This window comes from Rhinolophus sinicus, chromosome X (assembly GCF_036562045.2).
Source record: "Rhinolophus sinicus isolate RSC01 chromosome X, ASM3656204v1, whole genome shotgun sequence".
Lineage (NCBI taxonomy): Eukaryota > Metazoa > Chordata > Mammalia > Chiroptera > Rhinolophidae > Rhinolophus > Rhinolophus sinicus.
The window spans coordinates 30,314,526-30,339,040 of NC_133768.1; the positions used below are offsets into that span (position 1 = coordinate 30,314,526).

Sequence of the window (24,515 nt, forward strand, 5' to 3'; positions counted from 1 at the left end):
GTATTTCATAGCCGTGATTCTCAAACTTAACCGCACTTCGGAATCTCCTGGGGAGCTTTAAAATATCCTGATGCCTTGGGTCCCACACCCGGAGTCTTAATGAAATTGTTTTGGGGTGTGGTCAGGACATCAGGATTTGTAAAAGCTCCCCACGTGACTGCAGTGTGCAGCCAAATACTGGGAACTGCTTTTTCATAAGAGTCTCACCATCATCTTAGGATAAAGAAGCTCAGGCTCTGAGACAGTTAGTCTCTTGCAGGAAACTTGAAATCACCTAGTGACACCCGGTGCAGACTGGGTTACCAGGTACTTGTAATAAATCTTTAAAGCCAGCAGTCAGCCTACAGGAATGGGGTAAAACCTGTTTTACTTTGCTGGTTTCCAGTGTTTTCTTGGCTTGTGTTTCTTGACATGAGAAAGGAAAAGAACCAGCTCTGAAATGGTATCTGGAACCAAATGTTTACAACTGAAATTCCCTGCTGAATCCTTTTAATGACTGGAAGATACTCATTACTGGAGCAACCCAACTCCCATTCTTCATTGCCCAGCATAATCATGGTCAGGGAGCATCAGGAAAGCCAGATGGAAGGGACCTGCTCACTCTGCACCAGCACACGTGCCCCATTTGGAGACTAATTAAGAAAACAACAAACCTGCCCACATTGGCTAAGAGAGCGCCCCACTGGGGTTTGCAACTTTGGACACATTTTTCCTACATGTAGCATATTGGAAGAGAATTTCCCATTGCTGCCGCTGCTTTTTTCCTGGGTAAGCTGATCATTGAAATTACGGTGTGCAGTGTTCTTGCCTGGTGCGCCCTCTTGCTTCCTTGAATGTCTTTGGGAATGTCCTGTAGTTCTTACAGTCTAATTTCTCACCCTTCCCAAGAGAAATTCTCTGCTGTGGGAACCAGCCTCTCTGTTCCCATAATCCCTTTCTACTTCAAGTGTTTTCCATGGACCAGCAGCAACAGCATTACGTACCTGGGAGCTTGTTAGAACTGTAGAATCCTGGCCCCAGTCAGGACCTACTGAATCAGAATCTGCATTTTAACCAGGTGATTTCTGTGCACATTGCAATTTGAGAAGCATTGCCCAATAAACAGGGTTTCCCCCTATAGCTTAAAATGCCCTCTCTCCCCCCTACTTTCATTTATCTACTTCCTACTTGTCCTTCAAAGCATAGCTCATACCCTCTCCCTCTGTGAAGCCCCCAATATTTACTCCCTCCACCTTATACCTGTATGTCTTGACTTTTAGAATTTAAACAAATGTTGAATGTTTCATTGTTTAAATGGTTCAGATGTTAGCTTAGTCTAATTATTAAGATTATATCTTCCCTCAAAAGTGCCTAGCACAGGCTTTGCATATAATATGAATTGTTAGATTCATCAAGATCTGTTTCCTGCTTGAAAGCTTTCCCTTAGCCCTACCTTGTCTCTTGAAACTTCTGCCTCAAAGCAAATCCCCTGACTTTTTGTCATCTCCACACCTGAAGTAACTCTCGAACCGCTTGGAGATTTTCTAAAGGCCTGACTCTTCCCTGTAACCTAGTGGGTTCCAGGCGAACCACAACCCCAAAGACACATCAAAAGTAAAAATCTAATCAATTGTGAATATTGACTTTGTACAAAAAGTTTCCCTAACTTTTTTTTAAAAGAAAAAAAGTTTCATTTAAGGGAAGAATAAAAATCAAGTCCTTAACAAATGGAGAAGTCTATCTCCCTGAAACCAAGCCGAGCATATCGATGTCACTGGTGTCCACGTGTTTCATCTCTGCAGAGTCTGCTAGACTGAAATTGAGCCTTGGGTTCTTCACTCTGACCCTCACTGAAACTTCCAGTACATTAATTTCAAATATTGAACCCAGGCTTGGGTTACCATGAGAACCTGCCCTTCTTGGTCTCAGAGATTTTGTGTTTACATTTTTGACTTGATATGATCTCTCATAAAAGAGAAATGTAAATAAAAACCACAATGAGATATCACCTCACCCCAGTCAGAATGCCTATCATCAACAAGACAAATAGTAACAAGTGCTGGAGAGGCTGTGGAGAAAAAGGAACCCTTATACACTGTTGGTGGAAATGCAGACTGGTGCAGCCGTTATGGAAGGCAGTGTGGAGGTTCCTCAAAAAATTACAAATAGAATTGCCATATGACCCAGCAATCCCTCTCCTGGGTATCTACCCCAAAAATCTGAAAACATTTATCCATAAAGATATATGTGCTCCGATGTTCATTGCAGCTTTATTTATAGTGGCCAAGACATGGAAACAACCAAAGTGTCCTTCAGTAGATAAAAGGATAAAGAAGTTGTAGTATATATACACAATGGAATACTACTCTGCCATAAGAAAAGATGAAGTAATGCCATTTGCGACAACATGAGTGGATCTTGAAATTATTATGCTAAGCAAAATAAGTCCCCAACTATTTAATTTGAAATTATTTTGACTGGGAATTTTGAAAAATAAATTTACTTTTGGGGATAAGATGTTTTTCTGGTCTACCATGGTGCCCACAGGAAACTCAGGATTGTCTCTGGCTGTCTCATGGATTGTGCCATCTGGTAGTATCTCTTTTACTGGCCCCATACCCTGAGGCAGGACACACATCTTTGAGGCTACCATCTCCCCAAATTCCAGGCAGAGTGGGGGCATACATCCTAACTACCTATCGACCCTCAAACCTATCTGGGAGTTATAGGATCTCTTCTAAGGCTTGGCACAACAGGATGTAGCAGGAACTCCACCCAGACTTTCAACTTCCTGGTTTCTTTTCCATGTCATCTCTTCCCACCTTGAACAGCTTTCAGCTCCCTCCTGATTCTACGTACTCTTCAAGTCTGTTATTTATGGTATTTTCCTCAAAGCTGTTGTCCATGGGTAATAAAAGTCATTTTGATGTTCATTGGTAGTCAAATGGCTTGTTTCTTTCTCTGAGCAGAAGCCTTTGCTACCACCAGAATGAGGGGACAAAAGATTGGGGTGAAATACATTGCTGGAGGAAAACACCTTAGTTAATATCAGATTCTTACTCTGTTAAGTATGTGTTTCGCATGCTGTTGGAGTGAGTTTTTACATTTCATGTAGATGGGCAGTCATATATTCAGGGCATTTTGGACTATTGCTTGGTGATGTTGGCAGTGGTTGATATATAGTAGCAAAGACTGCCACTTCAGACTGCCTGTGGAAAGGACACTTGCCCTGGTAAAGGGTCTGTGGTTGGTGCATTTCATTCATTTCCTTAACAACAAAGGTCATCTTTCCTCAGCATGGCGGTGTTTCAGTCACAGCACAACCTTCAGTTAGGGCCAAGAAGCATAGCATGAGGTTCATTGCTGTCTCATCTCTTCCTATTCAGAGCCCAGCCCAACAGGAAAATTTCACAGCAAACTCCTCTGTTTGAGGATCAGTGAAGGGAATCGATTAAACTAATGAAACTCTTTAAACCAAACCACCAGACTTGTATTTTAAAAAAAGATATTTTTAAGATATCTTAATTTATTTTAATTCAGTGTAAAAACATTTTTAAAGACCTAAATTGATCAAAGTGGCGGTGTGAGGTGAGCCTCTGGAAATCTCCCCTGGAATTTACAACAAATTGAAAAACTGTAACTCCACAAAGGACTCCCTGCACAGCAGACAGGAGTAAACAGAACTGCTGAAACACACGGGCTCTGAATCTGGTGCAGGAAGAGCGTTGGAACTTCAAAAGCTCTCTGCATACCCACACGACGCGGTGCCCTATGACCCAGGCGAACTGTTAACACAGGAGAAGCCCGCCTTCCAGGGAATCGCCCCATTGTGTGAGAAGCTGGAATAGTGCAGAGAAAACATAGCACTACCGTGTGAGAGAGAAAAAAAGGCTGCAGTCGGAGAGAAAATAAAACATTCTACAAACACGTGCTGGAAAACAAAAGAAAAACCTCTTCCTATCAACCTGTTGCAGAACCCACTCCTGTAGCTGTCTACAAAGAGAAATAATAAATCATTAATTGCCATGAATAATCAAGGCAACAAGACAGCTCAGAAAGAAAGTGAAAAGTCTCCAGAAAATGATCTTAAAGATATGGAAATACGTGACTTAAATGACAGAGAATTCAAGATTGCAGTTCTGCAAAAACTCAAAGAGATGCAAGAAAACACAGAAAGGCAGTTTAATGAACTCAGAAACACAATAAAAAAACAACATGAACATTTTACCAAAGAGATTGAAATTTTAAAAAAGAACCAAATAGAATTTCTGGAGATTAGGAACTCAATAGAAGAAATTAAGAATGAAATAACCAGCTTAGGTAGTAGAGTTGACCAGGCAGAGGAAAGAATCAGTGACATCGAAGATAGAAACCTGGAAATGACACGGATGGAAGAAGAAAGAGACGAGAGACTTAAAAGAAATGAAAGAACTCTACAGGAACTTTCTGACTCCATCAGAAAGAGCAATATAAGAATAATGGCTTACCAGAAGGAGAAGAAAGAGAGAAGGGAACAGAGAGTATATTCAAACAAATAGTCAATGAGGACTTCCCAAACTTGTGGAAAGAACTAGATCTTCGAATCCAAGAAGCAAATAGAACACCTAATTACCTCAACCCCAACAGGCCTTCTCCAAGGCACATTGTATTGAAACTGTCAAAAATCAACGACAAAGAAAGAATCCTCAACCATGTACCAAAATTAATTCAAAATGGATCAAAGACTTAAGCATAAGACCTGAAACAATCAACTGCATAGAAGAAAACATAGGTACTAAACTTATGGACCTTGGGTTCAAAGAGCATTTTATGAATTTGACTCCAAAGGCAAGGGAAGTAGAAGCTAAAATAAATGAGTGGGACTATATGAAACTTAAAAGCTTCTGCACAGCAAAAGGAACCATCGACAAAATAAAGAGGCAACCAACTGAATGGGAGAAGATTTTTGCAAACAGTGCCTCCAATAAGGGGCTAATATCCAAAATATACAAGGAACTCATGCAACTCAACAACAAAAAAGCAAACAACCCAATTGAAAAATGGGCAGAGGACCTGAAGAGACATTTCTCCAAAGAAGACATACAAATGGCAAATAGACATCTGAAAAAATGTTCAACATCACTAATCATCAGAGAAATGCATATAAAAGCCGCAATGAGATATCACCTCACCCCAGTCAGAATGGCTATCATCAACAAGACACATAGTAATAAGTGTTGGAGAGACTGTGGAGAAAAAGGAACCCTCACGCACTGTTGGTGGGAATGCAGACTGGTGCAGCCGCTATGGAAGGCAGTGTGGAGGTTCCTCAAAAAATTACGAATAGAATTACCATATGACCCAGCAATCCCTCTCCTGGGTACCTACCCAAAAAATCTGAAAACATTTACACATAAAGACACGTGTGCTCCAATGTTCATTGCAGCTTTGTTTACGGTGGCCAAGACATGGAAACAACCAAAATGTCCTTTGATAGATGAATGGATAAAGAAGTTGTGGTATATATACACAATGGAATACTATTCGGCGGTAAGAAAAGATGATATAGGAACATTTATGACAACATGGATGGATCTTGAGAGTATAATGCTAAGCGAAATAAGTTAGACAGAAAAAGCAGAGAACCATGTGATTTCACTGATATGTGGTATATAAACCAAAAACAACAAAAGAACAAGACAAACAAATGAGAAACAGAAACTCATAGACACAGACAATAGTTTAGTGGTTACCAGAGGGTAAGTGGGGTGGGGGGTGGGAGATGAGGGTAAAGGGGATCAAATATATGGTGATGGAAGGAGCACTGACTCTGGGTGGTGAACACACAATGGGATTTATAGATGATATAACAATTGTCACCTCAATAAACTTTAATTTTAAAAAAAAGAGAACTAAATCCACCAAGATACCACCATGTGCATATGTCTTATATGCTCCAAATACAGGAGAGGGAATTTGGGGTTGTTTTGATAAAGGCTTAATGGGCTGGGTGCCCCTCCCTGCCATCACAGTTACTTTTTCCCACTGGCAATACCATTTCCTCATTCCCAGGGCCTCAGAGTGTTTCAGAAGCTTGGAGGTCATCTTCTTGGAGGTAGTATACGTGTTCATGCGCGTGTTCCTATGTGCTGGGAGCGGGGAATGCTGAGAAAGCAGGCAAATGAGAGAACAAGAACAGGCCCCTCCCCTTACAACTCCTCTCCTTTCTTCGTTCTGTACTGTTTGTGTAGAGGGGAAAAAGAGCGCCCTTTTCCTCAGTGTTCCCCTTCACATACTTTTAATGAGCACTGTTTTCACTTTTTATTTACTGATCAGTAAACCCAAGGGTAGGTTTTGTCTGTTCCCAAAGATAAAGAACTGCATGCATGACCGGTCTTTATCCAGCCAAACAAGCACAGTTTCTCTTTGTTTTTCATAGTGTTTCTGAGAGATAAGAGGAAACCACCCAGACATGGTGCGTGACTGGGGAGGTTTTGAAATATTTTATAAAGTCATTCTCTAGTCTGAGCTGTGGATTAGGTATGGAAAGAATGGGAGAATGCACCACATATAACCTAAGTTGATTTTTTAAAAATCTGGGTTAAAACTAAGCAGGAGAGTACACACACATGTGCGTGCGCGCGCACACACACACACACACACACACACACGGGTCGGGGTATATGAATAAATGTTCAACTGAGGAAAGAATAAGCTGATTTTCAATTATTGGCGCAGGAGTCAAATAGGGAGATTTTGAGTAATTCAAATGAGTATATACCCCGAAAATGCAGTGACCTTTTCCTGTCATGAAAACTGCCTCTTTCACATGGATTCAGTACCAGTATCGGCAGACAGGACCCAAGTTCAAAGAGCCAGATATATTACTGGGAAAATAGGGAGTGGGACCAGGTTAGAGTCCTATTACGTTCATGCCCTTCAAGGGTCTTAGCAGCTTTCCGAGAGTGAACCAGGACAGGGGGATTAATATGAGGCTGATGATGCCGCATATTAAGTAGAGTAAGACTAAATGTAAGCCCAGTCGGTACTGATGAAGACACACAGAGTAAGACGTTTTTAACAGCAAATGAAAGTTTTGGTAGTAATTTGAATAGATGCAGAGCAGAAATCATTTAGGAGAAATTTGCTGTTCGGCTAAGGAAAGACCCAAAGCTGAGTCCTGAGATGATTGTGGGAATGCATGGGAAGGTAGGGTGTTTCCGAATTTTAGGCAGAAACAAGGAGTAAACCCGAGAGACAAAATGGGTAGCTAATAAAAGGAAAATTGAAGTCAGTTGTTTCTGAACAACCACATGGAAACCGAGGACATAGTAAAGTCTTAGTGAAGCTGAGCAGTGCTTCATTGCCTGTGTGCCATACTCTGCCTTACTGTTTCTTTCCCTGAGGCTCATGAACTTTAATTGCTCTATTGTAGACTTTTGTCTATGTCTCATCTCCAGTGTTGGATAGAAAGTTCCCTGTAGGAAAAAAAAAATGTGTCCCATGCTTTCTAGAATCCCCCCTATGGTACCTAGTACAAGGCTCACTAAATGTTAATTGGCAGAATTAATTAATGAACAGCTTCTTCTTTATGTAATTATTTTTCCAAATTAGATGCCAGATTTGAGGAGGCCAAAACCTGGATTATATTTTACCCTTCTAATGTTGGGTAAATCAAAGGAGCAAGTTATGAGTTAAGGAGTCATTAGTACTTTATTTCAAAAGGAATTGGTGAATCTAAGGGCAGGTATCAGGTAGGAAAATTTCGTGTGTTAGGAGAGAGGCCAAAATCCAATGGACTTTTTCCCTTGATCCCAGATTCATTCAGTCAGGCTAGGGCTGAACTATAGGTGGCGTGCGTGTGTGTGTGTGTGTGTGTGTGAGTGTGTGTGTGTGTGTCTGTGTGTGTGTGTGTTTACTCTGACAAGTACTTTTCTTGTGCAGGTCAGCCTTTCTGGAAAATTGACTTCATGGGAACAGAGGTCTTGTCTATCTTCCTCACTGTCGTATCTCCAGCATCTAGAACAGGCTTCCCTGGCAGATAGTAGGGGCTTAAGAGACAATTGTGGAAGGAAAGGAAAGAAAGATGGAGGGATTGAGGTTAGAGAGGGAATGAAGGAAAGACAGGAGGGAGGGCTCTGTTTTTCATGCTGGTAAACCTGGCACTTATTTACTCACTTATCTGTTACCAAAGGACCTCTCAGGTTCTGTGCTAGGAACCAAGGATACCAAAATGATGAGATGCCATAGTCTTTGCCCTCAAATAACTGATCGTCTAGTAGAGAGAGACGTAACACACTAGGTTGATAAGTGCTACACCAAGGAGTCATGGTGATCTGAGGTCTCCAATTAAGTTCGCGAACTTGTTGCAACGATGTTGCTAACCTTTTTTTGATATCAGAGGGATTATTCATTATGAATTTATACCAACTGGACAGTTAACCAAATTTACTATTTGGAAGTGCTGAAAAGGCTGCGTGAAAAAGTTAGACAACATGAACTTTTCGCCAACAATTCATGGCTCTTGCATCACGGCAATGCACCAGCTCACACGGCACTGTCTGTGAGGGAGTTTTTAACTAGTTAACACATTGCGTACGGCGGGGTTTAAATCCCTCGTGAAGATTCTCGTGATCCGTACACAACGTGTTAACAAATAACTGGATTGGAACACCCTCCCTATTCACATGACCTGGCCCCCAGTGACTTCTTTCTTTACCCGAAGATAAAGGAAATATTGAAAGGAAGACATTTGGATGACATTCAGGACATCAAGGGTAATACAATGACAGGTCTGATGGCCATTCCAGAAAAAGAGTTCCAAAACTGCTTTGAAGAGTGGACTGGCGTTGGTGCACAGCTTCCCAAGGGGAGTACTTAACAGGTGACCGTAGTGATATTAAGCAATGAGGTATGTAGCACTTTTTCTAGGATGAGTTCACAAACTTAATTGTCTCACCTCATACAAGAGTGTGCCAAAGGGAGCATCTAATCTGCCCAGAGGTAGAGTGGGAGGAAGAAAGAATCTGAAACCTGAGCAGAATTGTAATAAACTCAATGATGCTTTGTAGGCTTGAGAACATTTTTATCTCTATTATCCTGAAAATGACTGTTGGTGGACTGAATAAAGTATTGACAACTGCAAATCATTGTAGTTTAGCCTTTCTCTATTCAGAGTCATTTTGAAATTAGAAGTAATTTTGCCTTGGTACATTTTGGACTTTGGTTTCATTCAGGAAAAGTGAATCTGTCATGTAGCAGTAGCTTGTCATAGAATTGTGGCTCTCTAAGCACTGTTTAGTGACACAAACTGAAGGCCCATTGTCTGGGGCAGATCTGCACCGTACACCAGGAATAACACCTTTGTTAAACATCATGGGTTCGAACCCGTCTTCTTTTCTGAGCAATCTCTTGTTCCTGTGACAAAGATTAATGATATAACAACTGTAAGACGGTCTTTGCATATTATAAAAGCCTATAGCAGTAAAGGTGTGTATTTCCCGTCAAAGCAGCAAATTTTCTGAAAGGGGCTGATAAATGACAACAAGGAGAGAATCAGAGGTTAAAAGCTAGGTATGGTTGGTTGAGCTTACTTACACATAAGAAAAGGATTTGGGGTATATGCTGATGGACGTTTTAAGCAAGAAAACACATTTTCTGAGGAAAAAAGATCCTGATTTGACTTCTGTCTCTTGACTTCCTTCCTCAGGTGCTGACCCCAGCACAGATCAAATCAATTTGCCAGGCGATTCTGGATTCTGGGAAGCAGTATGCCATGAAAAAGAGGAAACCATTTCCCCTGATGTATTCTTACTATGGAACCGAATACTTGGGTGAGTGAAGGCATTGGTGAAGGAGTCTCTAATATCAGCATTGACTAAAGATGGGAAGATTTTGTTTTTGCATAGGTCATCACTATTCATTTAACTAGAAATACTTTGAAATGCCATTAAAAAGCAACTGTTGATAGATATTACAAGTCACAGTTTAATATTTGTTTTCACAGTCTGCCTGACAAGTATAGCCATTTTAACAATAATTTCACTGAAGACTAAAATAAAGATTTTATTCTAGATTGTGAGTTCATTGGCCTAATTTTGCTGAGTTTGTGAGCAGTTCACAGGCTTATTGCAAATACTGCCTCTATACAGGGAAACAGGATTCAGTTCCTCTAACATTTTCAAGTTTTTAATATTAGTGGATGAATAATAGATTACTGACTAACAATCGCGACTTTTGAGCTATGAGGCTTGTAAAGTGAAAATTAGTTGCTTCTCTTTTGAACCCTTACCCCGAGCATGACTTGCAAGGCCTTTTGTAGATCACTGCCTGCTTCTCCAAACTCAAGCTTTATATCTCCCCTTGCTGGTTCTGTCCAGCATAGTCTTCTGCAAGCAAAGTGTTCTCATATCTGTGTAACTCTTGTGCCTGTTCCTTTTGCCTAGAATGCTTGGCTTTCCCCAACCCCTTCATCTATCTGCAATACTTACACCCAGACTTCAAGGCTCTGCTCAAACATCATTAGCTCTATTGAGAAACTGTGTGTTTTTGGAAAATAGGTTTACTGAACCCTCTCGGGAGAAACATTTACACGGTTCAGGTTTTGCCCTGAAGCACAATTGGGTCGTGTCATATCACCCTGCCTATTGGAGCCCTTATCACATCGCACTGTAATTAGTGGCTTACCTGTCCAACTGCCTTAGCAGGTTCTGTGCACCTTCAGGATAAAGACTTTCTCTCATTTATCTTTGTGATCCCTGGACCTTTACCAAGACCCTGCACATAATGAGCCCAAGTGCCCAAGTGAATGAATGGATGGCTGATGAACAATGAGCTTATAGACTAGCAGTTCTCTGAGAGTTTTCTCAAAGAACCTTTAAGTTCCTGCTCTAAATTTCCCTAGAATCAGACCTTGAGACAAGGATTTGGGTGTAAATGGTTTATTTGGGAGGTGATCTCACAAAGTGTTGATAGAAGAGTAAGGAAATCGGACAGGGTAGACAAAGAAATTAATAGAGCATGTGGTAATGAGCAATTGTGGATAACTGAGGCTCAGTTCCACAGGGGACACTTGGAGACTGTATAGAACATGCCTCAGAATTGTCCCACCCAAGGGGTAAGAAAGCTGGGGTGTTTATTCCGCAACTCTCTGCTTCAATCAATAAAGAAGGGATTTAGTCTGTTTTGTTCACTGATCTATTTTCAGCACCTAGAATAGTATCTGGCACATAGTAGGTACTTAATTCTTATGTGTCGAATGAATGAATGAATGTTTAGGATACCAAGAACAAATTATTTCAAGCACTTTAGAAGCACTTTCATAAAAGCTATAGATATGTTCATTACAAAGTTTTAAAAAAGTCTTTTCTCTAAAACGGGTTGGTTACTCAACTTTTTTTATAAAGATATAGATAATACATACTTTTGGCTTTGTGGGCCATATGATATCTCACAAATACAACTCTGCTGTTGTAGTACAAAAGCAGCCATAGACAATACATGAATGAGTGTGGCTGTGTTTCAATAAAACACATTATTTACAAAAAGAAGTTGTGAGCCAGATTTGGCCTACAGGCTGTGGTTTGTCAACTCCTGCTCTAACCTATGTTCCCCAGAAGCCTCGTTCTTAGGCAACTCAATGATTATGTCACTATGTGTGCTTTCAAGTATTATTGCCTTTCTTTTTATTTATACTGTGACTGTCTTTTCACTAAATTAAACCGGCTCACCTCTCAATTATGTAAATTAATTATGCTTTGTTTGCCAATATAGGAGCAGCTCATGGCCTGTCGTCCATTCTCCAGATGCTTCTTTCTTACCATGAGCACCTCAAGCCCTCAGATCAGGAACTGGTATGGCAGAGTGTGGACTTCCTTATGGAGCAGGAGCAGAACTGCAACTGGCCACCTGAGCTCGGCGAGGCCATCGAGAGAGAGAACGAGCTGGTACACTGGTGCCACGGCGCCCCAGGTCTCACACTCACTATTATCTGAAAACACTGCCTTTCATCGGGCTTAGCCAGAGATACCTTTTTTGAGAAGTGAGGGTAGTTCTCCTCTACATCATTACTACATGAGATAAAAAGGTCAAGGTGAAACTTTTCAAAGCCAAAATATCTTTCTTGATCTATAAAGGATCTCCAGAAATGATCCTGTGTTTTTAAAAATATATGATCTACATTTATTTGTATATCAATTAAACTAGCACCGTCCAATAAAATATAATGAGCCACATATCAAATTAAATTTCAGTAGCCATTAAAAATGTAAAAAGAAACAGGTGAAATTAATTTTAATACTATATATTACATAACCCAATATACCCAAAGTATTATTTCAACATGTAACCAATTTAAAAATCGAAGTATTTCACTTTTTGACATATTAAATCTTTGAAATCCACTGTATATTTTGTACTTAAATTACATCTCAATTCAGAGTAGCCACATTGCAACTGCTCAGTAGCTACACTGGACAGTGCAAATCTGAAGTCGGGCATTTCAAAATGTTGTCCCTGGACTACTGGCATGGGCAGCCTGGGAGATGGTTAGAAATCCAGAATCTCAGGCCCCACCCCAGACCCAATGAAGGAGAATCAGTTTTAACAAGATCCCTGAGTGATTAGTATGCGCATTAGAGTTTGAGATGGCACCATTCTAGAATTTTTTTTCAAATGAGGCTTTCAATCATCACCTAATAAAAAAGTCTAGAGAAATAAAAAGCTGTCTGCAGTGAACTCTCTGGAACTGAGCCTGGAAACTTATCAGACCCCATCTTTGCCTTTTTCTTTAAATCCCATTACACTGCTAATTAGGCCTTTGGAGAAGGGGCAATTTGAAAGAAGTTTAATTCTAATAAATCCATTACTTTTGGTTGAATGGCCAGGGAGAGATTTAAAATACCAAATAGCACATTTTTGGATTAGGACTGGATTTGTTTTTGTTTGTTTTAATTAAAGTTTATTGGGGTGACAATTGTTAGTAAAGTTACATAGATTTCAGATGTACAATTCTGTATTACATCATCTATAAATCCCATTGTGTGTTCACCACCCAGAGTCAGTTCTCCTTCCATCACCATATGTTTGATCCCCTTTACCCTCATCTCCCACCCCCCACACCTCTTACCCTCTGGTAACCACTAAACTATTGTCTGTGTCCATGAGTTTTTCTTTCTCATTTGTTTGTCTTGTTCTTTTGTTGTTTTTGGTTTATATACCACATATCAGTGAAATCATATGGTTCTCTGCTTTTTCTGTCTGACTTATTTCGCTTAGCATTATAGTCTCAAGATCCATCCATATTGTCACAAATGGTCCTATTTCATCTTTTCTTACTGCCGAATAGTATTCCATTGTGTATATCACAACTTTTTTATCCATTCATCTATCGAAGGACATTTTGGTTGTTTCCATGTCTTGGCCACCGTAAACAAAGCTGCAATGAACATTGGAGCACACGTTGTCTTTATGGATAAATGTTTTCAGATTTTTTTGGGTAGGTACCCAGGAGAGGGATTGCTGGGTCATACGGTAATTCCATTTTTAATTTTTTGAGGAACCTCCACACTGCCTTCCATAACGGCTGCACCAGTCTGCATTCCCACCAACAGTGCATGAGGGTTCCTTTTTCTCCACAGCCTCTCAAACACTTGTTACTATGTGATTTGTTGATGATAGCCATTCTGACTGGGGTGAGGTGATATCTCATTGTGGCTTTTATATGCATTTCTCTGATGATTAGTGATGTTGAACATTTTTTCAGATGTCTATTTGCTATTTGTATGTCCACTTTGGAGAAATGTCTCTTCAGGTCCTCTGCCCATTTTTCAATTGGGTTGTTTGTTTTTTTGTTGTTGAGTTGCATGAGTTCCTTGTATATTCTGGATACTAGCCCCTTATCGGAGGCACTGTTTGCAAAAATCTTCTCCCATTCAGTTGGTGGCCTCTTTATTTTGTAAGACTGGATTTGGATTTAATTTTCCAGGATATGCCTCAATCCCGTGAGCACAGCTATAAAATACACTTGATTTCTCTTTAGTTTGTTACCTGATTTTTATTACTTCCTTCCCTCTCCTTACCTAATTAATGTCCTTTAATCCAACTGTAATTTCACTTTTCTCCCTTAGTCCAGTTTGAGTTGATGAATAACATACGTCTTAGTCCCCTGGTCACCTTTTCTCTGCCTGCCACACTTACGGAAGGAAGGGACTTCGCAGGCTCCTGTGTGCGCTGGTGCCAGTGCCAGCGCATCGTGCGTAATGTCCAGGTGAATTCTGCCAGTTCCAACTTGAGCTCACTTCTTCTTTCTTTGAGCTTTTTGGAGACAAACAGCAGTTATTTACCATTCTGGAAATTATAGCTCTTCATGTTACACTCAGCAATTCTTTTTCCCATTCTCTTTAATCATTTTCAGGGATGGTGTCTGGATATCCTCCACGCACCTCAGGATCCTTGAATTTTAGAGATGTCCCAAGTTAAATACAGAATATTTTAAAAGGACTCAGTTGTATTAGTTGTAAAAGGAAAGAAAGATAATCTAACACGAGTGGGTCAGTTCATTGATGTAGATATCTCGAAGGGCACTTATTCCATCATTTCTGTACCTTCCATCTGTTTGTAAATCAGGTACCGTAACAGTACAGCACAGGATTCATCAGCTTGGGGACTTTATTATCCTCGTGTATCATTCATGTTTAATATCTTGGTAAGATTAAACACAGGTTGCAAAGTAAAGTCGTTCAACCCACGTATTCACTGGACTACCAAAAATCAATTTGCAAATGAATAAAGAACCACTTGGGGCCCTTTATTTCTGCCAATCCGCACTCCCATCTCAAGGATATTGGTTTTCCTCTTATGGGATGTGCTGAAAACAGCATCAAGAGTGATTATAAATCTGATAAGTGCAGGTCAGAGACCACCAAGATTTCTCTGAAGTTGGCAACAGTAAACTCTCCAAAAATTTAAAACAGGAGAAGACCTAGAAAAATAATTTTCATTTGTTTGAGGAAAATATTTGAGAGTATATTTATGAACAGTGCAGATGGTTTGGGTCAGCAGACTGATTCTGTGATTTAAAACCTTCCAGAAATAATCCACAGTATCGAACTTCATCAATGATATGTTATTTCCCCCTATGATTGTTTCCTATTGGCTTTCTCAACTCACCTCTACAGGTGACAGCGTAAGTCATCATTTTTGAAGTATAGAAATAGTTCTTGACTCTGAGTTAATAACTCTGGGTTCTAATTGTGACTCCAACACTAACCAGCTAAGTGACCTTGAGAAAACCACATTGTGTCTTTTGTGCCTTTGTTTTTTCATCTGTGAAATGAGCACATTGAGATGAAGTAGGGAAACTCAATCTTGTTTCACCACAGACCCCTTTTATCCTGTGGATCCTTGCTGTCGCTGAGGGATATGTCCCAAAAGATTTGTAGACACCACATTTATAAATACCCAGTATGGTGTGTAGTTGTTATCACTAAATGCAAGAAGTATAGCAGGCAGATTGATATGACCTCTTCGTAGCCTTAATGATTCTGCAATACAGGATGAGAATCATTTACAAAATCATTAAAACAAATACTGTGGCTAAAATAAACTCTAGGTTGCATTATGTTACATTATCACTGTGGTAACACTGATAGTGCGTTTCCTTTCCTCTGTGTGAAACACAGGTGTGGCTTTCTTTTTCTAAGTCATTTCACAAAGGTTCCTGGGGAGGTGACTTTGAATAGAGAGCAACAAGGGCTTATGCAGTGCAGGTATCATTGGTTGCTAAGCTTTGTAGTGCACACTGTGCAATGTATGCCTATGTGAAATAACAGATCCCGGAATGGACCTGCCTGGTGATTCTCCTAAGTTGAAACTGTGTGTGCCAAGTCCGGCTGTCACAAACCTCTGCTAGACTGCATGTTTTCAAAGATTTAGTTTCTCAAACCATATTTCTTAAGTAATAATTCCTTTCTCCAATTGTATTTGGCAAAGACATATAGATTTGTGGCTGACTCAGGTTTCTTATCAATGCACCATAATCAGTGTTCCCAGGATGAAATGACACATTCCCATTAAAAGCAAAGAAATTCAACATTATTTCTTATAGATTAAGCTGTCTTATTGTGGATTTCATTAAGTCCAGTCAGGAGACAATAGCTTAAGAAGTTGTTCAAGGTCCCTTCCGTGTACCATTCTGTGATCCAGCCTGCAGGAAGAGGCCCTTTCTCTCTGGCTGGAACCATAGGATCGATACCCATTAACTGCCTGGGGCTAATAGCCTAGTATCACAATTGGACCATCTCAGCCCTTCTTCCTTCCACATCTCTCATCTCTACCTCAGTGTTGGCCTGTGCTGGTGTGAGAAATGAGACATTATAAGGTCAGCAGACAAGTGTGGAGCCCTGGCCATGTGTCAAACACTACGCCACAGACTAGGGGAGCAAAAATGAACAAGATAGAGGTCCCCCCTTGGTTAGTTTGCACTATAGTAGGGGAGGCAGACATGTACACAGGTCATTTTAATATGATCCTGTATAAGTGCTAAGGTTTGTATAGGGAGTGATGGGAACTCAGAGGGATTCCTGGTGCCTCTCCCTCAGAAAATGCTTCCGGGAGGAGCTGATGCCTGAGGTAAGTTGGCCAGGCCAGGAAAGGTAGAAAGTTCCAAGAAAAGTCAGTCAGAGGCATGGAACCACATAGCAAAGGAAGGGGAACTTCAGGTGCTTTGGCTTTACTTAAGTGAAGAACTGCAAGTAGGGAATGGAGGAGAAGTGGCAGGAGAACAGAGTAGGAGCTGGGTCACAAAGGGCTTTCTGTGTCTCACCTGGATACTGGCCTCACCTGGATTCCAGCCTCACCTGGATTCCAAGAGGAAACTAAGAGGCACAGGTTACACTTCAGCGTTCATTTGTCGTAAGGCAGTGGCTGCTCTTTTGTACCCGTGTCAGTCAGTCATTGGCCGAAATCTGCTTGGGGGTGGGTGCATGGCCCAGTCTCCCATTTGGCGGAGGGCAAATCTCCCAAGAAGAGGGCAGATATGAGCTTTGTTAGTGGCCATAGCTACTGGGAGATGGGGCACCTGCTGCTGGGGAGGTAAAGGGGATCTGGCAGAGCACCAAGGGCTTGTGGTTCGCCTGGCTAATAACTCCTCATCCTTTGGTACTCAGGTGAGATGGTGTCACTCCCCAGCATGGGCCTTTCCTCCCTCCGGGTGTGGGTTCGGAGCCTTCCTGTGTGCTTCCACAGCACCTCTGCTTCCTCTCACTTAGCCTAATCAATTCCCCCAGTTAGGCTGTAAACACTATGAAGGCTTAGCACCTACTACTGTGCCTGGCGTATAGTCGGGGCTCAAGGAATATCTAAACAGCCACCAAATCCTGTAAGCTGTCTCTTTCATTAGCCCCTTTGCCATCTTTCTGCCAACATGATCAGCTCATAGCTATCCCATTGCCCTTCTTTAGGTCTCTCTTAACACCACTGTGGGGTATTTTGTTTATAATAATTAATTACATCATTAAAAATAAAAACCAATCCACAACAAAAACATTCCCACTGGTTCCCTATTGCCCACAGAATACAGTCCAAACTGCCTAACTAGACCTATAAAACCATCCATAATGGGGGTGGCCAGATGGCTCAGTTGGTTAGAGTGTGAGCTCTGAACAGCAAGGTTGCAGTTCGATTCCCACATGGGCCAGTGAGCTGCGCCCTCCACAACTAGATTGAAGACAACGGCTTGAGCTTGGAGCTGAGCTGCCGGTCAGCAGCCGGTTGGCTCAGTGATTGGAGCGCGGTGCTCATAACACCAAGGTCTCTGGTTCAAGTCATACATGGGCCAGTGGAGCTGTTCCCTCCACAACTAGATTGAAAAAACAAACAAACTACAAAACATGAAACCCAACAAAAACCATCCATAATGTGAACCCGATCTTCCTTTCCACCTCACTGTCCTCTTGATTAGAGCACTGACCTGCTGGTCTCTGTGTGGCTTGTTTGTCCTGCCCTTGCCCATCTGGATGCCTAGGATGCTCTCTCTACCTCACCCTGGGCCTGGAGTTCCCTAGGCATTCTACAAAGTCCTGAAGAAACGCTGCTTCATCTGATTGTCTCCCTCAGGGAGCTTCCACTATTCTGATCCCTCTAGTATTATTGATAGCACCATTCATTTCATGCTCCATTAGCATCATGAACTACACGTCCTATTATATGTCAGTCACATGTACTATTTTTCTCTCCCTTTCTAGACACTGCCTTCCTGAAGGGCAGGGATCATGTTTAGCACTTATTTTATATCACCCAGGGCTGGGACTGGCTACAGAATTTGGGGGGGCCCAGTACAAAATGAAAATACAACCTCTTTTTAAACAATGGAAGAATTTCAAGATGGCGACAGCAGAGCATTAAAGCCAGCATCAGGCCCTTCTGGAGGCCCTTGTGATGCTGTACAGGTCACATGCCCATAAAGCCAGTCCTGCGTAGGCCTCTGCATACAGTGGATGGATAATCAATGAACACTTTCAAATGAATGGATACAGTGAATGAATGGATGTATAATTACATCAGTTCAGTTCTTTTAAAATCATCCTTTAGTTTGTGGGAGATACTTTGTTCCTAAAACTGAAGGACGACAATGCTATACGTGACATTATCAGCGGTTGACTGGAAAGCACTGGCTGAGGAGAGCCTGTTATGTAAGTGCTAATCATAGGAAGTGTTAAATGATAAATTTTAAAAGAGAATAAAGTTAACTCTCATACAAATATAAAATAAATGTATGTCAGTAATTTTATTTGCTCATTAATTAATGACGGAACCAGAAAGGTGTTACGACTGGTTCAAAGGAAAATCCAAAGAGCAGATGGATTTACAGGCCATTAGGAATGCAGACATGAATTTGCTTAATAGATGAAAACCTGGCTGCTTCCACAAGGGTTGAAAGAATCAGTCTGACTGCTACCAGACAATGTGAGTTTCTAGGGACAGGAATTCTTTACATTACTATCAGTTTTCTACATGGTAATTCCTATCTCTACAGAGTTGTAAAAGAGCCTAGTCAAAGACAAGGAAAGGCAGGGAAACCCTCATGGATGAGCTACTCAAGATACCAACTAAAATTCAGTCTTTCCCACTTTATATAGGAGACGATAGGCCACGCAGGAGAGAGAGTTATCTTAGGTCACTAATCTTCACTCTGCGTATGAGCACCTGGAGCTTGGGGGAAATGATTCTATTAATAGTTGTCACTTCTCTTGTTTCTGTTCCTGCCTGTGTAATCGAGATTGCCTTTGTTGAGAAGTTTTGAAGGAAAGTGTCCTTCCTTGGAACAATCAAATTGGGAAAAAAAATTCACTTCACAGCTGGAATAGAAGTCTTGGCTCAGTGGTTTGGGATCATTGTTGTTTTTGGCAGGACTACCAGTTTTGTTCTTAAGAAAAGGTGTAGAGTTATAAGTACTTTAACATGACAAATTCTGAACCTCTGAAGGGGAATGGGCAAACTGTAAACATTTAGCCATTCCAAACAGCCAGATATGCATAATGCTCACCAGAGTATGCATTAAATATTAACCCATTTGTAAATTATGGATTTTATCAACCTATGTACTTGTTGCTCTTTCTCCACCAGCCAACACCATGATACAATTCAAAGAACTTAAACTAAATCTCACAGGTAAAATAAGACTTCTTTGTAGAAAATTCTGTAGCCTTGCTATTCAAAATGAGGTCCCCGGCAGTATACTTGTTAGAGATGCAGTGTCTTGGGGCCCACTTCAGACCTGCCAGATTAGAATGCATATTTTACCAATACACTGGTGATTTGTGACCCTTTTACAATCTGAGAAGTTCTACTCTATAGTATTAAGCCCTGAAAGTCACCTCTAATGTCTTTTGATGTTTTCACAGGAATTGCCTATCTGTTTGCCAAAGCTTATCTGGTTTCCAAGAAACCACAGTACCTGGACACATGTATCCGATGTGGAGAACTCACATGGCAGAAGGGCCTGCTAAAGAAGGGGCCGGGGATTTGCCATGGTGTAGCTGGCAGTGCCTATGTCTTCCTGCTGCTATACCGGCTCACAGGAAACTCTAAGTACATCTACCGAGCCCAAAGGTCAGCTGTTCTTCACATGTATTTTTTTGCCAAATGTTATTCTAACGAATTTTCTGAATAGATAATAGAGTCACATAGTTTAAAAAGTGTAAAAAGAAATACATCAACTATGCACTGTACATAATTTAGTTTACTTCCCAGGAGATAATCAGTGTCACCAGTTTCTTAGTTATCTTCTCAGAGATAGTCTGTGTATATATATATACAAGCAAATAGGGCAAAAAAATCTGCCTCTTTTTTTTTTTACACAAATGGTAGCAACTTGTTATTTTAGCGATCACCCAAATCAGTGTATACAGGACTTGTGATTTTTATTTTTGCATAGTATTACCTTGTATGAAAGAACCATAATTTATTTAACCAGTCCCAGAGGGACATTTGGATTATTTCCAGTATTTTCCTTTACCAAGAATGCTATGATGAATAACCTTGTACATCATTTTGTACATGTATGGTATATCTGAAACATAAATCCCTAGAAGTAGAATTTCTGGGCCAAAGGATATGTGTATTTGTGATTTTTTTTTATTGTGCTAAGAACACTTAACATGAGATCTATCCTCTTAACATATTTTAAAGTTCACAATGCCATATTGTTAGTTATAGGCACAGTGTCGTACAGCAGATCTCTAGCACTTACCTTGCATGACTAAAACTTTATACCCACTGAGCAGTAAGTAACTCTCCATTTCCCTCTCCTCCCCCAGTCCCTGCCAAACACCATTCTATTCTCTGCTTCTATAAGTTTGGTTATTGTAGATACCTCATATGAGTGTTATGATGCAGTGTTTGTCTTTTTGTGACTGATGTATTTCACTTTAATTACCATTCTGACTTCTATTTTGACAGAATTTTTTAGAAAAATGAGTTTGTTAATTTTAATTCTGTACCATTGGGTAGATTTTGAAAACAAATCATTTTCAGGTTAATATGATGACATGCCAGAATACAATGAAACAGCTACTCTCACACATTGTTGGTGCTCTTGTAAATTGCTGTATATCATTTAGAAATTATTTTGAAAAGCACAAAAAATGTTTATCATATTATTTTTAAGTAAAACAATGTAGGAGACCAAATATTATGCAGCCCAATGTCAACAATGTAATAAATCAATCAAAGCTTAGGGGGGAAAAAGTTGGAAGAAGAGAGAGTAAAATTAACTGTGGGTTTCTTTTAAAGTATGCAATGGTTGTCTCTGTTTTACAACTATTCCACTATAATATGTTTAAGTGAAAAAAATGAAAATTACCATATATTGAATGTTTGCTATATGCTCAGAGACTAGCATATGATATCTCTAATCTTCACAGGTAACTTTATGCAATTCTGCAACTTCACCATGTTAAAGTCGATTAAGATATTTGCCAAAGGTCATATAACATGAAATTATCAGAGTTGGATAATTCAACTCTAAAGTTCTTGCTCTTTCTACTACACCAGCACTTCTTAATCTAGGGTTTGTGAATTTACTTGAGAAAAATATTACGTCTCAAATTGAAATATAACATTGCCTTCAAATCTGAATATAGGTAATAAGCCACAGGACAATTAGCAGTATCTGTAAAGAGATGACATAGGTGACAGCACTTTAAATGCTGTTCACTATTAAAAATGTCACTAATAGATGTCAAAGATATTCACATATCATCATGTTACTATTTTTGCAGATATTGTGAAATATATTTCACTCCCATCATTAGTTAGAAATGTCTGCAATTATTAGACCCACTACTAGATCTTGTTATTTAATATGTTAATAAAGAATACATATGTTATTATATCACAAATTTGGTTTTAAAAATTTTGCTAACTGTGTTTGTTTTTAATTTTTGGGGTGACAATTGTTAGTAAAATTACATAGATTTCAGGTGTACAGTACTGTATTGCATCATCTATAAATCCCATTGTGTGTTCACCACCCAGAGTCAGTTCTCCTTCCATCACCATATATTTGATCCCCCTTACCCTCATCTCCCATCCCCCACCCCCCTTACCCTTTGGTAACCACTAAACTATTGTCTGTGTCTATGAGTTTTTGTTTCTCATTTGTTTGTCTTGTTCTTTTGTTGTTTTTGGTTTATATACCACACATCAGTGAAATCATATGGTTCTCTGCTTTTTCTGTCTGACTTATTCCGCTTAGCATTATACTCTCAAGATCCATGCGTGTTGTCACAAATGTTCCTATATCATCTTTTCTTACCACTGAATAGTATTCCATTGTGTATATATACCACAACTTCTTTATCCATTCATCTATCGAAGGACATTTTGGTTGTTTCCATGTCTTGGCCACCGTAAACAAAGCTGCAATGAACATTGGAGTACACAAAACATTTATGTATAAATGTTTTCAGATTTTTTGGGTAGATACCCAGGAGAGGGATTGCTGGGTCATATGGTAATTCTATTCGTAATTTTTTGAGGAACCTCCACACTGCCTTCATAATGGCTGCAAAATTTTGCTAACTGTGTTTTAATATAATTAATTTTCTTGGGAGTCCTGTGTATTTTATTTTATGTATTTGATGACTTTTTTCTGAGATGGAGTCCAGACTGCCAAATAATCCATAGCACTAAAAAGGTTAAGACTCTTTGAAGCTATACAATGAAGCTTGATTGTATAATTACAAATTTTGAATAAACTCTTAAGATGCATCATTATTCTACTGTTTAAAATTCTGAATTCCATTTAGAAATTGTTACATCTTCAGGAAAACAGTTGATAGAAAATTCGTACCAAACAAAATTGCAGTGTTTCCTGCTGATTTATTTTAAGCTGCCAGCAATAATTCTAAGAACCCTACAAAGATCAAATAAGTAATTACTCTTCATAAGACCCCCTGTGTAGTAGCAATCATCAAAATCATGGCAGGATCAGCTGTCAGGCCTTACTAACCCTTGAGCGCCAGCCTCTGAATTGGTGATTATTTTTGTTGTTGATGGGAAGAAGGAGAGCTAGTCAGTAAAGAGATGACATAGCTGACAGAACTTTAAATGCTGTTCATTACTAAAAATGTTACTCATGATAAACAATTTGAATAGGATTTGTGGCAAATATCAGTAAAAGAAAAAAGCTCTTTCATAGAGAATTTAGAGGCCAGTGACTTATTTTTAAGGCAGATGTCCGAAAAATAATCTATCTTGCTATTTGATGTCATGATTATAAAATGTGGCTTGCCTTTTCCCATTCATCGTATTCCCTTGTTTGCCCAAAGCAGAGTGTCTAAAAACTTGCCCATTTATTTTCATAGTCTCTGTTCCCTGTCACATATAAATGAAACCTAGTTTAGCAATAATATGCCTGCAGAAAGACAGCATATTTACTTTTTTAAAGGAACAGTCATACATCAGCTTGCTTCTGTTCAAAATAAATAAAAGTATGGCTACTTATCTGTCTTTTTTTATTTTTAATTGGATGACAGAAGGATTGAAATCCTCAGTAAATACCAAACTGCTATGCTTTGCAAATGCTCAAAATAGTTGAATTTGCCTGTCAACATGATTTGTTGTGAAACATATACAATTACATAATGGCTCCTCTGTAGGGCTCCTCTGTTTTTTGTTGTTGTTTGTTTGTTTGTTTGTTTGAACAGAGAAAAAGTCTCTCTTAAAACATTATACAATTCTGGAAAGAAAATGATGCTAAAACTTTAACTCAGCAGAGAGGAGAAAGAAGCAACCCAAGGCCAACAATGTGGAAACACTCATGTTAAATCTCTTCATATTTTCTTCTTCTTCTCTTAGGTTTGCTGAATTTTTATTTACCGAGGAATTCAAGGCCGGTTCTCGGGTCCTTGAGAGTATATACAGCTTGTATGAAGGCTTCTCCGGGACGGTGTGCTTTCTGATTGATCTGCTGCAGCCCAGTCAGGCTGAGTTCCCGCTCTTCAGCGTCTTTGTTTAGAAGGCTCCATCTCCTACTGTGGCCCTGCAGAAGGTCCTGGAGATTTCCTGAGCCTACTTGAGGCAGTTTCCACACAAGCCACATTCAATGGTATCACAACCATGAGCCTTAACATTGCTGCCCGAAGGAAGGAAAGAAGGGAGGGAGGGAGGGAGGGAGGGAGGGAGGGAGGGAGGGAGGGAGGGAGGGAAAGAAGGAAGGAAGGAAGGAAGGGAGGGAGGGAGGGAGGGAGGGAGGGAGGGAGGGAGGGAGGGAGGAAGGAAGGAGAAGAGAAGGGAGGGAGGGAGGAAGGAAGGAAGGAAGGGAGGAAGGAAGGAAGGAAGGAAAGACAGAAGGGAAGGAAGGAAGGAGGCAGGTGAAGGCAACATGATACCAGACTTAAGGGAGGATGGGCTGAGAACCTGCAAAATAAAGACACCACAAAACTCTTCTAAAAAGTGTAGAGATTCAATATTTCAGGGACTGGATGTGACACCAGAGATCAGAGGAGAAAGAGTAAGAGAAATCATCTTTTTTTTCACTTAGGGCAAAACTGAAA

The 24,515-nt window shown here is 40.1% G+C and overlaps 1 protein-coding gene across 1 annotated transcript in view; it reads left to right on the forward strand.

Annotated features, from left to right (window-relative positions):
- Positions 1-24,114, forward strand: part of LANCL3 (LanC like family member 3) — a 92,911-nt gene extending 68,797 nt beyond the window's left edge. The window contains exons 2-5 of the mRNA XM_019718415.2: positions 9,668-9,791; positions 11,731-11,928; positions 19,860-20,067; positions 23,818-24,114. Coding sequence (XP_019573974.1) covers positions 9,668-9,791; positions 11,731-11,928; positions 19,860-20,067; positions 23,818-23,977 — 690 coding nt within the window. The 3' untranslated portion in view covers positions 23,978-24,114. The remainder of the gene's footprint in view (positions 1-9,667; positions 9,792-11,730; positions 11,929-19,859; positions 20,068-23,817) is intronic.
- Positions 24,115-24,515: the final 401 nt, after the last annotated feature.